This window comes from Eretmochelys imbricata, chromosome 4, assembly GCF_965152235.1.
Source record: "Eretmochelys imbricata isolate rEreImb1 chromosome 4, rEreImb1.hap1, whole genome shotgun sequence".
Lineage (NCBI taxonomy): Eukaryota > Metazoa > Chordata > Testudines > Cheloniidae > Eretmochelys > Eretmochelys imbricata.
In genome coordinates, this window is record NC_135575.1 from 142,695,745 (window position 1) to 142,712,927 (window position 17,183).

At 49.6% G+C, this 17,183-nt stretch overlaps 1 protein-coding gene across 1 annotated transcript in view; it reads right to left on the reverse strand.

Annotated features, from left to right (window-relative positions):
• The window catches only part of DYSF (dysferlin), a 300,841-nt gene that overhangs the window by 252,144 nt on the left and 31,514 nt on the right, over nucleotides 1–17,183 (reverse strand). The window contains exon 4 of the mRNA XM_077816190.1: nucleotides 3,345–3,450. Coding sequence (XP_077672316.1) covers nucleotides 3,345–3,450 — 106 coding nt within the window. The remainder of the gene's footprint in view (nucleotides 1–3,344; nucleotides 3,451–17,183) is intronic.

Genomic DNA, 17,183 nt, shown 5'->3' on the forward strand with positions numbered 1-17,183 from the left:
GAGTCAATGGAGGACTGGCGAACTAGTGCGACTGTCACTTAACAAAGCTGAAATAAAACAAAGTGACCTTCTGGCCTTGTGCTACAAGGTTCCTGGTCACAATGGTCTGTAGAGGTGGTGTTCAGATCCGGCCTAGACCTGCACAAGAGTTTGGGTTCCTGGGTGGATCGGGGGGTTGGGCTCAGGATCAACAATGTGGGAATCCTAAGAGAAGTTGTCCTGAGTTTCCCCCAAGCATGGAAGGGCCCCGCAGCCTCGCACTGACATCTGTTCTAATCTGTATTTGAACCAGAAAACGGGATTTGAATCTGACCCACATGGTGGGGTCCGACCTGATCCAACCCCATAAGGAACTGAATCCAAGTTCCATTCCCAGCCCTGTCGGTAACAATAGTATGATTTATTAGCTGTGCAGTGGCTAGACCAAAGCTGAGGAAGAGGAGGTGAAAGGCGTGACAAAAGAGGATGAAGCTCTGCCGGTTGTCGGGTGGGTGAGCCAGCACGGCCTCCTGGGAGAGTCTAGCTTATGGGAAAGGCACTTGCATGGCTGGGTCCCAGAGCTGTCACAGCCCTTGGCAGCTGCATTGGGGAAAGGTCTATAAAGAGAGTCAGCCTTGTGCTGCGGACTGCCCAGCCTTACCGACGTACAGAACACGCTTCCCTGGGAGGGGAACGGAAACGCTTTGTTTAGAAAAGGGCTCATCTAAACAGGAACAGAAACACGTGGAAAGGCTTAAAACAGACCCAGGAATGTCCAGCGGGGTCCCAGTCAACTGGATCGGGCCAGATCTGAGCCCAGCTTGTCCCAGCCTGCACCTTGTGCAATCGTTTCCCACCGGTGCGTAAGAAGGGTCTGAATGAGCTCTCCCCTAACATCTAGTGCGGAAAAGACTCTCGGGACCAGGCCACGTTTTCATGAACACGCCTACTCTGCCGAGGTATTCAGTCGGAGCTGCCAGCCCCCAGCAGTGGGGCTCCAGCTGTGAGCCCCGTGTGGGGCTGACAGCTAACAGGTGATGTAAGTGTCTACACAGACACTGCAGCAGCCTCTCTGCATCAACCTAAGCACTACGCCTCTCGTGCAGATGGAGTTATTCGCTCGGTGTAGCGGGTGAGTTACCTCGGTGGGAGCGACATTTTAGTGCCGACACGTACAGAGTTAGGTCGACATAATGCTGACCTAACTCTGTAGCGTATGCCAGGCTGGAGAGAGACGTGCTTGCTATGAGTACCTGCCTAAAAGGCAGTAAAGGGACATTAGCAATGGTAGAGCAGCGGGCTGAAGGACTGCTGGTCCCCAGTGGAGTCATAACCGTCCCCACTGAAACCCAGGAAAAGGTGATTATAGTGATTGCTGATGAAACAAGCCGTGATGTCATTGTGAAACCAGGGCAGAAGACAGCAGACCCGAAACCATCGTGAGACCCCAGTGTGAAGCTGAGGTTCCAGCCATAAAGCCTGCAAAGTTTGACTTCGGAGATTCACCATTGTCCAAGGAGCAGAAGGATCGCCTGAGGAGGAAACTTCGTGAAAGATCCAAGATGTTCTCATTACATGAGTGGGCCGTGCAAAGGGAGTGGAACACAACGTCAGACTACAAAAACAATGAGGAGTTCAGTAGCACCTTAAAGACTAACAAATTTATTTGGGCATAAGCTTTCGTGGGTAAAAAACCCGCTTCTTCGGCCCTAAACCCCCTGGTGGAAGCTTTAAGAGCTGGTTCAGGCACAGAACCTCAAGAGGTGGCGTGGCAGAGGTTGCCGTAGAGAGGCAAGTGGTAGCAAAGAAAGCAATGGCAAGCAGCACAGGGAAGGACAGTGTGGCAGCAGCCATGGGCAACGATGCAGAGTGAACGGCTGCAAATGTGAGCAGGGCGCAGTGGAGGGAGAGGAGGGGCGTGTCCAAGGAACATTTGTTTGTGGGACTTTCACACCGTAAGGTGAGGAACTGAGGCAAAGGACACTGCCCAGCATGCTCCTGGGTGGGTGTTTTGCTTATGATCGCATGGTTTTGAATGTGTTTGTGGTGTTTGCCCTGACTAATGCTGGGTTCCCATTCCCTTTTAATAAAAGTTCTCCTTTGTTATACACAGACTCAGTGCTTGAAAAAGGGGAAGTGTTGCCTCTTAGAGGTGCCCGGGGGTGGTGTTACATTTTCCCAGATTAGCAGGTGGGGGCTCGAGCTGGCCCTGTTTTATTGTGCCAAGAGGAACGCCTAGACAGCTAACCCGGCCCTTGTTGCTGCCGAGTTCACCTGGCAAAAGGGTTACAAGAGTCTTACGCTCATGAGCAGGGGGTTGGACTAGATGACTTCTGGAGGACTCTTCCAACCCTAATCTTCTACGATTCATTTCTCATGGGCATCAGTGACGGCACAAGGGGGCAGGGGATTGGCTCGTCAGGAGTTTGGTAAATCAGGAGCTAGATCCTTATCTCAGCGACACCAGTTCAATCCACTGATGCCAATGGCACTCCTCTGGATTTACCCTGGGACAGCCACCCTCCCATTCCTGCCCAGCTGCTACACTCTGCAGGACTGAAGCCAGCTTGACAGATTCTCTGCCGTTCTAGGTCCCCCAGAGTCCTCTGCAAACCTCCCATTTACTGGGCTGCCCCTTTGGAGTTCAGCAAGCAGGGAGGTTCGGCTAATCCGGGGTCTGCAGTTCACCTGTGCTCTGGGGCTTCAGGGATCACATCACACGTCAGGGAGGAAACCCAGAATCCTGACCGTGGGGTCCTGCCAGGCCTTTGGGCCCAGTGCCTGAAATCAGAGGCAGTTTTGCATGTCCCCTCCATAGCTCTGCCCATAGAAAAACTGGAAGGGTCAGGGGAAGGCGCCCCATGATTCTGCCTCGACTGTGGAGTTCTGGGAGTGTCCATGCACAGCCAGGCGGCTGCATCTAGCCCAGGGGTTTTTTCCAGTTTCTCCTGTGCCTCCAATCAGCACCTCCCGGAGTCCAAACCCCCCACTTTAGTGTAACCACAAGGCTTGAAGCCTCGTTCTGTTCAGACTTCAGTTCAAGGCTGCCTGGGCAACAGGGGAGCAGGTGGAACCATCCCAGCCTCTGGTCAGTTTTACTGAGACAGGCATTTTGTCCCAAGGGCTGCCTCCTCCACCGGTTCTGCTGCCCACACGCTTCATCGGGATCTGAATTCCCACCCTCACCAGGGACCGACACCACGATCTGCCTTGGGCAGCAACATCACAGATTTTCCAGGGCACTGGAACTACCGATGGGTGGGGAGAGCGTGTGTATCGTATCACTTCCCTCCAGCCACGCCCAACTGTCCTCCCACAGGGAAATGTCACTGCACCCAAGACCCCAGACTAGGAGAGGGACTTACCCCAGTGCTCTGCCTCTTGGTGTCCAGCAGGGGGACGTTAAAGCTGGCAGCCAGGGTGGGAGAGCCCAGGACGTCCTGCAGGGGCACTCGGGCTTCCCCCAAAAACCTATAAAAGAATCAAAGGAACAAAATGTTAACGGGGGAGGAAGAGAGACACTGAATGCATCAGGTTAAGACTGGGGGTCCCAGGCTTGGGTGAACTGGATAGCGTCCCATGGAAGCCAACAAGATTAGGTATAAAATACACAGGAAATACCCCAGATTTACAAGTTTGGAAACTCCTTGGAGACACAGTCCTGAAGATCACCTCTTTCTCACCTGCTTCTGGGAGGGCGGCCCCTGAGACAGCAAAGCCAGTATCTATATTATACAGAGATCTCAGGGACACTCAAACTTCCGGATAAGCAAGAGCTCTCCATGGTGAAAGCTGAGGTCCCCGTGGTCCTCCTAAACACCGCTGCGCCTCCAAAGCCTAGGAGCTCTGCTGGGTGGAAACGTGCAGCGGTCTATAGGTGCAAAGTACAGTACAGTGTGAGCCTAGAACACTTCTGGGCAAAAGAGAGTAAAGAGGCTTTATTTCATTCCCCTCCCTGGACAGATGGCCCAATGGTTAGGGTGCTAGTTTGGGGCTTGGGGAAACTGGGTTCTATTCCCTGCTTCCCTATGGCCTACTTATGTTACCTTGGGGGAGTCATTTAGCCTCTCTGTGCCTCGGTTTTCCCATATGTACAAGAGGGATGACAGCACTGCCTTGCCTCGCAGGGGTGTGTGAGAATAAATACATTAACAACTGCAAGGTGCATTGGTGATAGGGGCTGTATCATCATCTAAGCTAGACAGATCCCCTCAACAGCCCTGTGAGATAGACCACATTGTATAGATGGGGAACTGAGGCACAGTAAGGGAACGTGGAACATGAACTGGCTATTCCCTGCTCCAGGCTCCCAGCCCTGCATTCAGATCACTAGATACCTGTCTCTCAATGCTGTGGTAACAACACAACCCTGTGAGTATATTCCACCCACACGCGACAGGGTGAGGCCAGGCAAAGACCATGACTTGTAGGGTTTGGCTTGTTTCCTCAACAGCCCAGGGGAGCTACAGTCAGGCTGATGTTCGCCTCCCTCTGATTAGACAGTCAGCATGGACCGAGCTGCCAGAGTGCGGGGGAGGAAGACTAGCAGCTTCTCCTCTAACGTGAAGAGATATCAGAGCTGCTGTCCTGGTGCTGCACTGAATATGCCAGAGGACCAGCAGTGGGTGCCATCCTCAGAGACCACAGCGGGCTGAAGAGGACCCCAGAGATGGGCCTCCCATCTATACAATGGTCTAGCTCACAGGGCTGTTGAAGGGGTCTGTCTGTGATGATACAGCCCCTACCATCAATGCAAGACGTCTCCTAGCTGACACACCAGGTAGGTCAAACAGGATGTGCTACGGTCATTTCTGTTCGCTCCGCCCACGGAAAACACTGTGGGGTCTGTTCTATACCCAAGACGCTAATCCTAGGGGGCACTGGGCATAGAGGGCACAGGGGGGACTGTGGTTCTCAACCTGCGGCCCAGGTAACACATGGGGGGCCGCACATGTGGCCTGCCATGATAAATAGGGTGAGAACCACTGCTTTAGAATTGTTTCCGAGGAGCAGCCGTGTCAGTCTGTAGCTGCAAAAAGAAAACCAGGACTTCTGGCACCTTAGAGACTAAACCAATTTATGCTTTAGAATTAAGCATCTAGATTCCCTTGTGCTTAAGGTAAAAGCGCCGGTATCTGTCGAACTGTTTCAAATGGGAGTACGTCACAGAGCACAGTGGAGCTTTTACTATGCAGTAGCAGGGTCTGTACGGCAAATTACAGCCTGGCGGGCTAGTGCACCCGAGCTTCCCACCCCAACTCACCCTAGAGACAGGCTCTAAGTATTTATAGCACATCCACCTCACTGCACTGGGACGCTCTGAACTCAGCCCTTCCGGTTTCCTTGGGAGCTTAAGTTCCATGAAGATGATTGGGTGTGTGAATCTTGTACTAATTCTTAGTATTTGGCTGATGCTGCTTGCGATCTGATTGCAAATCTCGCGGTCGTTGGTGTTTCTCTCAAAGCCCAGCTCCTGGAGTCATGTGATCACGTGGGGATCTCAGCTTCCATTAGGGAAAAATGCAAATTTCTAGCCCAGGTGGCAGCTAATGGCTCAGAAACCAGAAGGCGACTAAAAAGAACCTGAGTTTTATTTTTCAGGCTCGTGACTCTTTGGGGCCTGATCTGTGCCTTTTGAAGGCATGGGTAACAACACAACAATATGTTACTTTTGCATATTGGCATTATTGATGGAGCCATGTGAGCTAACACCTGTATTTACTTTCATCGTGGCTAGGTCTAGAAACCCCAGTCAAGGAGCGGGGTCCCATATCGTGCCAGGCATAAAAACAATAGCCCCTCCCCCAGACAGCAGAAAACAAGTGGACCAGACTGACGACCAGAGCAGGGATGGAGTGGGAACACGAGGCAACAGAATTGAGCAGAAGGGCAGAAGTCCCAGGTCGACCCTTGCTACCCAGTGCCAGATGGGTGAGTGATCTGTGGGCACCAAGGCACAGGAGAGATTTGGACAAGGGCAAGGTGGCGTCGTCATGAATATTGAAAGGGGAGTTTACCCCATGCACGGGGGGGCAGCATAAGAGAGCCGGGGGTGCTCAAGGGAGAAGCGATGGAGCGTTATTGCTGGTGGCGAGACGGCAGAGCCCATGGGTCGATAAGCTAACTGGGCAGACAGAGAGGGTAGGGCTAAGTGATGACAGGTCTTAAAGGCAAAGGCAAGGGGTTTGGGTTCGAAGCAGAGGAGGAAGGGAGGCGGGGGGAGGGCGCAAAGACGAGGGAGGAATGAGCCAGGAAGGTTCTGAACAGGCTCGAGGGGGCAACATGGCTGGTGGCGAGGCCAGAGAGGAGCAGATTATAGCTGCTGAGGGTCAGGAGATGATGAAGGCTAAACTGGAGCCCAGGCAGCATGGACAGAGAGAAGCTAAGAAATACTATGTAGGTACAAACAGCCAGACCTGGACCTAGCCTGCAACACTAGCTGGGAATCCCGCCCCCCGGTTTTTAATCCATCGACATCCCCTTGAATTCGCTCCCCTCCTGGATTCAAATCCTCCCTGACGCTTCTCTCTTTGGGTAACCCCTTCGGCTGCTCTGACCCAAAGCCCTGCCAGATGGGCTAACCGAGCTCTCTGCTTTTCCTTCGCACTCGTGCTGTGGGCTGAAATATGCTGCACTGGAAACTAAAGCAGCGAGATGAGAATTCCTGGAAAAAAGGTATCAGTCACTCTGGGGAGACAATGAGGGGAAGCCGGGAAGGGAGGTGGCCAGACAAGCCTGTAACATAAATTATAATGCAGCCACTCTTCGAAGGGGTTATCGTCCTAGCAGGGAGGGGGAAGGCGCCTGGAGCTCACTCAAGCAGCCAGCCTGAGGTTTATTATTTCCCCTATTTTTACGTTTGATTGAACACAAATCGCCTGCCAAATCCCCCCCTGGAGCCGTTGTTTTCCCACTGCTCCATTTGCTGCACAAATCCCCTGCAACTGGAAGCAGGGCGGCCACTGGGGGCATGATGGGAACTGGGTTTTCTCTCTCCCTGTTTAAACAGTCGGGGCCTGATCCTTGGCTTGGGTCACAATGCAGCAATGTTGATTTACACCAACTGGGGGTCTGCCCCATTGACTGCAGTAGAGCGATTACAATTTTTCACACCAGCTGGAGATCTGGCCCACTGACTCCACTGGAGCTATGGCTGATTTACCTCAGGTGGGGATCTGGCCCTTTCTTCCTAAGGGATGGGGTGGGATGGGATGACCCGCACACACACCCGATACCCCCGCTGTTACATGACAAATTCTGCCCTTTGTCATAGGTTCCTCACCACTAAGGGAAACAAGAACCGCAGGGCAGGGACTTCCTCTCTGCACCGACCGTGGGGGTGTCGCTTGGTTACAAACGCCAGGCCTAAGCGACTAACATTTCACTGATACCTGGATGGCATGTTGCTAAGGAAAACCCAGCGGCTGCAAGGAGTGGCGTTAGTGACTCAGCAGGGGGCGCCCTTCCCTGGGCATCAATACTGACCTCAGCCCCCCGGGGCTTACTGCAGAGAGTGAGGTTGGCCCTAAGAGGCGCTGTGCTGCAAGGAGTGCTGTCTTTCCAAAAAGATGCAAATACAAACTTTCGGACCCCTTGCAGTCGCTGACTATCCCATAGCACTTTAACCTTGGCATCATGGCCAAATTCCAACGTGTGTAAGTTACATTCGACCTCCTTCCATTGCCCCGGCACATTGCACTGGGTATGGCCTTCTCAGCTTAAACAAGATACGCTGGAGGGTAGGGATAGGATACAGAGGGACCTAGACAAATTGGAGGATTGGGCCAAAAGAAATCTGATGAGGTTCAACAAGGACAAGTGCAGAGTCCTGCACTTCGGACGGAAGAATCCCATGCACCGCTACAGACTAGGGACCGAATGGCTAGGCAGCAGCTCTGCAGAAAAGGACAGAGGGATTACAGTGGACGAGAAGCTGGATATGAGTCAGCAGTGTGCCCTTGTTGCCAAGAAGGCTAGCCGCATTTTGGGATGTATAAGTAGGGGCATTGCCAGCAGATCGAGGGACGTGATCGTTCCCCTCTATTCGACATTGGTGAGGCCTCATCTGGAGTACTGTGTCCAGTTTTGGGCCCCACACTACAAGAAGGATGTGGACAAATTGGAGAGAGTCCAGCGAAGGGCAACAAAAATGATTAGGGGTCTGGAACACATGACTTATGAGGAGAGGCTGAGGGAGCTGGGATTGTTTAGTCTGCAGAAGAGAAGAATGAGGGGGGATTTGATAGCTGCTTTCAACTACCTGAAAGGGGGCTCCAAAGAGGATGGATCTAGACTGTTCTCAGTGGTAGCAGATGACAGGACAAGGAGTAATGGTCTCAAGTTGCAGTGGGGGAGATTTAAGTTGGATATTAGGAAAAACTTTTTCACTAGGAGGGTGGTGAAACACTGGAATGCGTTACCTAGGGAGGTGGTGGAATCTCCTTCCCTAGAAGTTTTTAAGGTCAGGCTTGACAAAGCCCTGGCTGGGATGATTTAGTCGGGGATCGGTCCTGCTTTGAGCAGGGGGTTGGACTAGATGACCTCTTGAGGTCCCTTCCAACCCTGATATTCTATAAGATAGATTTTTATTAATCTTTGCAATATTTTCCCCTTCCCATGTAACAGCCAGATGGAAGCTCCAAGCTGGGATCTATTTCCTAACACCAGCAAGACGGCTCAGACGGGCTCAGCAACAGGGACCGATTGGGGGAAAACCTAGCGTAATGATGTGTCCACTGTCATTTGTGCTTATCTCTACTATATGCGGTTAATATATGCTTCTCGGTCAATTTCAGCCCCTGCCTCTCATGGTCACAGACTAGTGGTGACCCTTTCCCTTAACACTGAGAGAGCCTTCAGCGGAACCCCCTGTAGGTACAGCACTTAGGTCTGACCAAAAGAAAGCCACCCTGCAGCTGTAGCTCATTTGCCTTAGAAAACAAATCCACTTTGTATAAAATGTTTGAATAGTTGTTGGGCCAGAGAGTGAGAGAATGCCTGGTGCACTCACGCGGGAGGAGGAAACCCCAAGTCCAAGTCCCTGTTCTAATGAATATTCATTTATACAAAGTAGAACAGCTTCAATAGGACAGACAGAGTGCCACCCTGCATCACCCGGTGGTTTGGGCACTCACCTGAAGTGTGGAGACCTAGGTTCAATCCCTGCTCTAGAGTGGGGATTCAAACCTGGATCTCCCACATCTCGAGTGAGCGCCTGAACCACTGGGCTAGAAGTTATAAGAGGACAGCCTCTTCCCCCCTTTCAGCTGTGTGAATTCAATCCCTTCAAAAAGCCAGGAAACAAAATGTTACGGGTCGAACGACGTGTTTCAACCAACCCAACGTGGCCTTTTTCAATTTGCTGGAATTTTTCCGATTCAGTTCAGATCGAACCAAAATGTTTTTTCAATTTTTCAGAACTGCCAGTGATCCAAAAACAACGAGTTAATAGCCTAGCTCTGCTGATGAACTCATGAACCACAAAAGCAGTACCTGAGCGTTGCTTTTACAACAACCCCAAGACGCAATACTTTCGGACATCACTGTATGATTATCAGCTTGGATAACTGTTAGCTGAGAAGGTTTCTCACCATCTTTTGGTTTGGTTTGTGTATGCTCCTTTTTCCAAGATGTAGCACAAGGCTGTCAATTTCTGTTTGCAACTAGTGTGTCCAGTTCTGGTGCCCACAATTCAAGAAGGATGTTGATAAATTGGAGAGGGTTCAGAGAAGAGCCGAGAGAATGATTAAAGGATTAGAAAACATCCCTTTTAGAGACCACACTACTTGAGTCAATCTATTTAGCTTCACAAAGAGAAGGTTAAGGGGTGATTTGATCACGGTCTATAAATAACTACCTGGGGAACAAATATGTAACAACAGGCTCTTCAATCTACCAGGGAAAGGTCTAACATGATCCAATGGCTGGAAGTTGAAGCTAGACAAATTCCGACTGGAAATAAGGCATGCATTTTCAATGTGGAAAGTAACTGACAACTGGAACTATTTACCAAGGATCATGGTGGATACTCCATCAGTGACAATTTTTACATCAAGATTGGCTGTTTGTCTAAAAGCTCGGCTCTAGGGATTATTGTGGGGCAGGTCTCTGGCCTGAGCTATGCAGGAGGTCAGACTAGATGATCACAATGGTCCCTTCTGGCCTTGGACTCTGTCAATCTTTGAATATATAAAAATAGGGAGAGAGAACAGAGCAGTAGTTAAAGTCCAGTACTGAAGATCAAAAAATCCAAGTTCTATTCCTGCCTCTGGGTTCCAGGTCAACCTGGGGCATCACTTTCTCTCTGGGCCTCAGTTTTACCATTGGTGAATTGGGAAATATGATGCTAACTCCCATTCCAGGAGGGTTGCTCATTATGTTTGTAAAGCACCATAAGACTCTTGGTAGGACAACTGCTAGTAGACCTGGACAGTGTTATCTCCCTGCTATTTTTCAAAGAGAAGTTGATTTCAAACATTTCTTGTAGGGATTTATTCAGCAACAGGGAGAATTTAAAATATTGCCACCAAGGCAGTGCAGATTCAGGCTGCGATGGCCCAAGTCAGACTTCAGTAAGTAACACGCCTTTGTGCATCATCCTAGGATCCCACCACAATGCTCTCACCATCAACAGGAGGCCAAAAATCAATCCTACGTCCCAATCTCACAGGACAATCCATGGCATTGTCGTCACTCTACTCTCAGGGTATCGTAAAAAGGAGCTGGATGCGTGGATTCCTTATTGCCTGGGAACACTCGAACTGTTCACTTGCCCAATGATCACTTACATTCATGGCCAGGAATATATTTGTCTCAGCATGTAGTATGTCCACCGAGGAAAGGAGGTTCTGGTAAAAACAAATACCCCAGAGAAGGAATTTGCATGACCTACCCACTTCTGAGGCAGCCAGCTGCTTTGTCTACCAGATTCACAGGTAGACGTTCCATATCCAGAAGCTGGTAGCTTCCAACAGCCGTCCTGAGCTGTAAACATGCTGGAGCAATGGCTCAGGCTCCTTTCAGTCGAAAACAAGGAAAGTGGGGTATGTATAAAACCAACCATTAAGGGACAGAAGGCACAGCCACCTTCTGATGAAGGTTACAGCACTGTAAATCCAGAGCAACTCCACTGCCCCGGATGGAGTTAATTTGGATTTACCCCTGGGGAAACACAGCTGAATCCAGCTCCTGCTGTAGAAAGCGAATAAGAAGCAGCAGATCCCAAGCCCCCTTTCTTTGGCAAACAGAGGACAAAATCCACAACGATAAACTTTTATTTTTAGGTGCAGGACAAAGTAAAAAGAAAACAAACCACACAACAAGCACCAATTCCAAACCACTAGAGACCCTGCTAGTAAGCATGCACGCAGGGCTTTACATCTTCACAACCCCAGGCAAATCTTAAATTAAAAAGGAGCACCCAGGCTGCCCTTAACGCCCATGGTACTTATTCCTAACAGCTGGCATGGAGCAGATTCCGCTTTCCAAAGAGAAGGTGGGATCTGAGGTTGGGGGGAGCCAGACAGACACAGCACCCTACTGGGAGTGCCTGAAGAAACTACACCTGCCCAGGTTCTCAAGGGGGATGGGAAGATAACCATGTGACTGATTGTTGCTTTAAAATCCTTTTTCTCTCTAACGCTTTATTCCAACGGCAGAACACACAATGCTTGTGATTTCAGAAGGTTGCCTGCTCATGGCAGTCACCGCTGCTCACAGCCTCCCGCAGGACGGAGCCACAGGTACCCAATTCCAGCCGGACCTGCTACATAAGCATGGCGGACACACGGGGGCTGTAGCCCGGGGCCCACTCTCATTAGGGGAGAGTTTCAGAATTACAGCCCAGGAGAGGTAGAGGCCCTAGGCTCAACACCTGGGGGGTTGCTCCCAGAGAGGGACAGAAATGCAGTTAGCCCTGTAACCATGACACGCCTGTATTGCACAGGCCAGAGAATTTCAATTCAGTTCCTGCATCAAGCCCATGTCTTGTGGCTGAGCTAGAGCTCCCCTTCCCACCCCCGCTTTTTTTTTTTTTTTTGGTAAAGAAATTGCTTATAGAAAAGGAGGACTTGTGGCACCTTAGAGACTAACCAATTTATTTGAGCATGAGCTTTCATGAGTTACAGCTCACTTCATCGGATGCATATGCAAATTGCTCATAGAATTTTAAGTTCTCAATATCATTTGAGCAGAGGGCTGGAGGGGGGCAGGGAAAGAGGGGGTTCGTGTTTTCCACTGAGAAAAGCAGCAGGCTCAAGCCCAGCAGTTCCTGGCAAAGAACAATGTTGCTATTCCAGCTGTTTCAAAACATCCTCCACAGGGCCCAGAATTAACCTCCCTAGCCAGATTCCAGCCCCCAGGGATGACAACGTGCTGTGTTATGTGCCCTGCTGCACAGAATTCAGCTGGGCCTTGCTGTCCGCGTCAGGGCATTTCCTGCCTCAGAGCACAGCCTTCCCCACCCCCTAGTTAGCTCCCCTAGTTAAGGGCTTTTTCCTTTGAGCTGGATTAAAGCAGCAGTTCTCAAACTGTGGGTCGGGACCCCAGAGTGGGTGGGGTCGCAAGGGCTGGTTTAGACTTGCTGGGGCCCGGGGCCAAAGCCCAAGCCCCACCACTCGGGGCTGAAGCCGAAGCCCAAGGGCTTCAGCCTTGGGCGGCGGGGCTCAGGTTACAGGTCCCCTGCCTGGGGCTGAAGCCTTCGGGCTGCAGCTCTGGCCTCCCCACCCGGGACCATGGGACTCAGGCTTCTGCTTTGCCCCCGTCCCAACCGAGGATGATGGGGCTCGGGCTTCGGCTTTACCCCCCACCCCAACCCGGGGCAGCAGGGCTCGGGCGGGCTCAGGCTTCAGTCCCCCCCTCCTAGGGTCACATTGTAATTTTTGTTGTCAGAAAGGGGTCGCGGTGCAATGATGTTTGAGAACCCCTGGGTTAAAGCACGGCTCTGCTCTACAAAGAGAGCCTTGCAGGGATGCAGGTTTATGTCATTCGCTGCTTACGAATCAAAAGGGCTGAGTTTACAATCAACTCTGCATACTCTGTCTGGGATCTGTGAGTGGAGCAGAGTTCTTCATAATGTGAACGTCATCACCAGAAATCAATTATACCCTCATTCCACTTCTCTCCAAAAAAAAAAAAAAAAAAACAAACAACAAAAAACCACAACACCCTCTTGCATTTGCGAGGTCCTTGGAATAGATGTTTTAGAAATTGATTCACAGTGTTTACATTTAATCATTCTGAATGCAGATTGCATATATGTTTGTTAATGATATATTAATCTTTCCAAGCCTATATGTAATTTATAACAGTAAATGCCAGGCAACATCGATTTCACCGTACACACACACACACGGATGGAAAAGGATTCCCATCTCTACTAATCAAAGTGCACAGATCAGCAAAGTAAGAAAAATGCTGCTTGAAAATTTAGAGTTTGATTTAAGGATTTTTACTTTATATATTTTGACATGGGATGTCGACAATTTGTATTTTAACAGTTACAGAGCTTCGACTTTTTGAACATCAGCATTTACGCTCATTAAATATTGTCTGACCCCCACAACTGTGAATATAAACTAGATAAATAGATAAAAACTAATAAAAATGCTTAAAAATAAACATGGATAGTCTCCCGTCGAATTATTAAAAAAAATAAGAATGCAATTCTGCCAAGCCTAACGAGATAATGAGAGAAGCGGGAGCTGCCCCTTTGGAAGAGGGTCAGGGCAGGGTGAGAGAGTTATTGCAGGGGCTGGAGTGTACAGCGTGTTTGCTGCAGCTTCAGGAGAGGGCTGGCTTGTAGATGGGCGCTGAGGGGGCCTCTGTCTGCAAGAAGCTCTTAAAGCAAAAGGTTTGAATGCCCAGCACAGACCACGTTTTCTCTGGAAAGCTGAGTCGTGTGACTGAGGGTAGAACACCTGCTTTCCTTCACCAGATTTGTGCCCTCTCCCGCCTTGAACACAGAGGCAGGTCAATATCAGGTTTATAACAGCCTTTCACTCCTCAGCAGAAACATTTCTCCTCCCTCCCCCCTTCTAAGTGTTCCTGAAAACAGTTTATTTTTTCTAAAAACATAACATTCCCCTGCAGCTTTTGCAACCCAAACTGCAGCATCCCTGCTACAGTGAGGGAACCGCCAGGTGAAACTGACATACCCACTAATGTGGGATGACCAGATAGATGTTAGTTTTCACCTATAAAGCCTTAAATTATCAGGGACCTACCTGCCTTTTTCCCCAAATAAGGTACTGTGAGTAAAGCTGTATTGATATGAGAGATGGGGCTCTGGCAAGGTGTTTTCCTTTACAGCCTCTTAGACCACACTCAATTATACCCTGAAGTTGTTAACATTCAGATCGTGTGGCCCTTCTTTGCTCTTTGACCCCTACAAAGTTGAGAGCAGAGCAAGTGATTGGGGAGCAGGCGGACTCTGCTGGTAATTTTGACCACAATCCTGCAGAGAATTACTCATAAACTGAACTTTAAACACATATTCAAGTGGCTTTATTGAATCGAGGCCTTTGTTACTGTGGTTTATTAAATGTTTCTGTGTCTATATTGCTGTGGGGACCATGCTAATTGCTGGCATCTGTCCAGTATACATCTCATAAAATAAACAGTTTGTCAGGGGCGTTTGGAATGGATACTATTTTGTTTACACATTCATAACTGTAGAGAAATAGTCTATTATTCTCCAAACGGAACAAAATGCAAAATGCCAGTGTAGCATAAATGATGACACACAAAATAGGATAGCTAATGTACCTTTGGTTTCAGGATATAAGGTGTTTACTTGTAACACGGACAAGGAAATCTGTGTCCCCACTCACCCCAGTGCATGAATTTTTAGCCCACACTTTCCTTTAATGTTGTTCTGTGCTTGCCCAGCAGTTTGAAGAGCTTGAGATTCTTTTCAGTTTAATCATTTTTTCTATTCTTAGATATTCCATTTATAGGAACATGAGAATGGCCAGGCTGGCTCAGACCCAAGCTCCATCTAGCCCAGTGTCCTGTCTCTGACAGTGGCCAGCCCCAGCTGCTTCAGAGGAAAGTGAAAGAAACCCTGTGAATGACAGATGTTGAACCATCTGCCTATTAGTTCTCATCCTAGCCTCCTATAGTCAGAGACTGGTGGTTTTGTCTCCCTTCCAAGCTCTGTAAGTATAAAGAGAGCATGTAGACATGCTTAAATAACCCTCTACTACCTTTAATCCCATTACAATGAGCCTTCCAGACAGCTAGATGCTGCGTCCTAAAACTGACTTGCAAAACACAGGGAAGACAGAGTTAACCTAAAGCTCACCAACCCTGGAGAATGGCTACATTCTGCCTGCAAAACTTCAATCAGGCCACAGGTAACAATCTTTGCATGGATGATCTGTTGGGTTTGAACCAGGCCCTGCAGCCCCACCACACTGTTCTTTAATACTTGAGCTATGAAGTAATTATCAGCTGGTGGCCGCAGTAGGTTATTAACCTACTTTGCCAATGTATTACGTGTGCAGAGCAAAACATAGCCCCGAGAGAGCAGGAATATCTGTTCACTGGCTGCATTCGGAAGCAGTGTCTGGTTAGGTTTTTTTAAACCCCAAAGAGACTAAGGAGCATGTTTTCAAATCATTGCATGGATGGGGGAGGGTGAGTCAGATGGGTCCACTCTTAAATCCAGGGGCACAGTGGATGGTATTTTCAGAGACAGGTGCACACCCAGCCACAAAGCTAGAATCAGTGACTCAGGGCTGATCTACACGAGAAAGTTTTGCCAACAAAACTTTCTGTGGGTCAGTCCAGCCTTACGTACATCCATGCTCAGTTTTGAGCCTTGTTGACAAAACTCTCAAAATTCTACTAGTTCCCTGAGCAACATACGTCCTCTCCCCCAAACAGTTCTACTAGGGTTATGCCTGTGTGGACACAGACAAACCCTGTTCCGGTATAAGCCATCCTCTAGCAACACATAGAGAACATAGAGAACTGCATATGTGGATCAGCCACATCACACTCTGCAAGCATGCTATACACCCTAATTGCCAGAAGATACAAACAACAGGAAAACTTCAGCCCTGTAATGACTGGCCATGGAGCATTCTCTCCAGGGCAAGCCCTCCATGGCCCTAGCAGCCACTTCAGTGAAGCCGTGCTGGGAAGCTGATCAGCCTGTAGCCCAGTGGTTCTCAAACTTTAATACTGGTGACCCCTTTCACATAGCAAGCCTCTGAGTGCGACCTCCCCCTTATCAATTAAACATATTTTTTTATATATCTGCCATCATTATATATGCTGGAGGCAAAGCGGGGTTTGGGGTGGAGGCTGACAGCTCACGACCCCCCATATAATAACCTCGCAACCTGCTGAGGGGTTCTGACCCCCAGTTGGAGAACCCCTAGCCATCTCACTGCCTCCCCACCTCTGCAAGGGGAGTGGAGTAGAGTTAACCCCTGGCTTGCCGAACGCAAGGCGGAGCCTCCGCACACGCCGATCTAGGAGATAGAGAGCGACGGTTCTGTATCAGAAGTGATTAAACTAAAAATTAAATAAAGGGTCCCCCAAGAAGCCCGGACGCACACAGGTGCACAGTGCAAATGCTGTTTGCAAGGCTTCAGTGGGAAGGAAGCTTCCGGGAATGTTTATATTACAACCAGCTCCCTTCCCAGCTCCAGCACAGCATGAGCCTGGCCAAACACAGGAAGGGAAACAAACCCAGCCTCCCCGAGGCACTAAACAGGACTTAATCTTTACACCTCCCGACACTTACAGGGATTACCCAGGGGATAAAAGGCTACACAGAGGGAGGTGGGCTTAGAACCCTCATCCTTCTGCTCTACGGACACAAGTCTCTGTCACTTGAGCTACAGGAAAGCACCTGAGCATTCCATCTCTTATCCTTTCCCTGGGCCAGCCGCGAGCCATACACACAGCCAGCCGGCCCGTAGCACTTCTATGGAATGTGCTGTAGAGGCGCAAAGGGTTATTTACTTTCTCGGTACTCGAGAAAACCCACCATCTGCAGAAAAACCTGAGAGTCTCTGGATTAAATTTAGAAGCGTGAGCAACAAGGGTGATGTCGTGGTAGGAGTCTGCTATAGACCACCGGACCAGGGGGATGAGGTGGACAAGGCTTTCTTCCGGCAACTCACGGAAGTTACTAGATCGCAGGCCCTGGTTCTCATGGGAGACTTCAATCACCCTGATATCTGCTGGGAGAG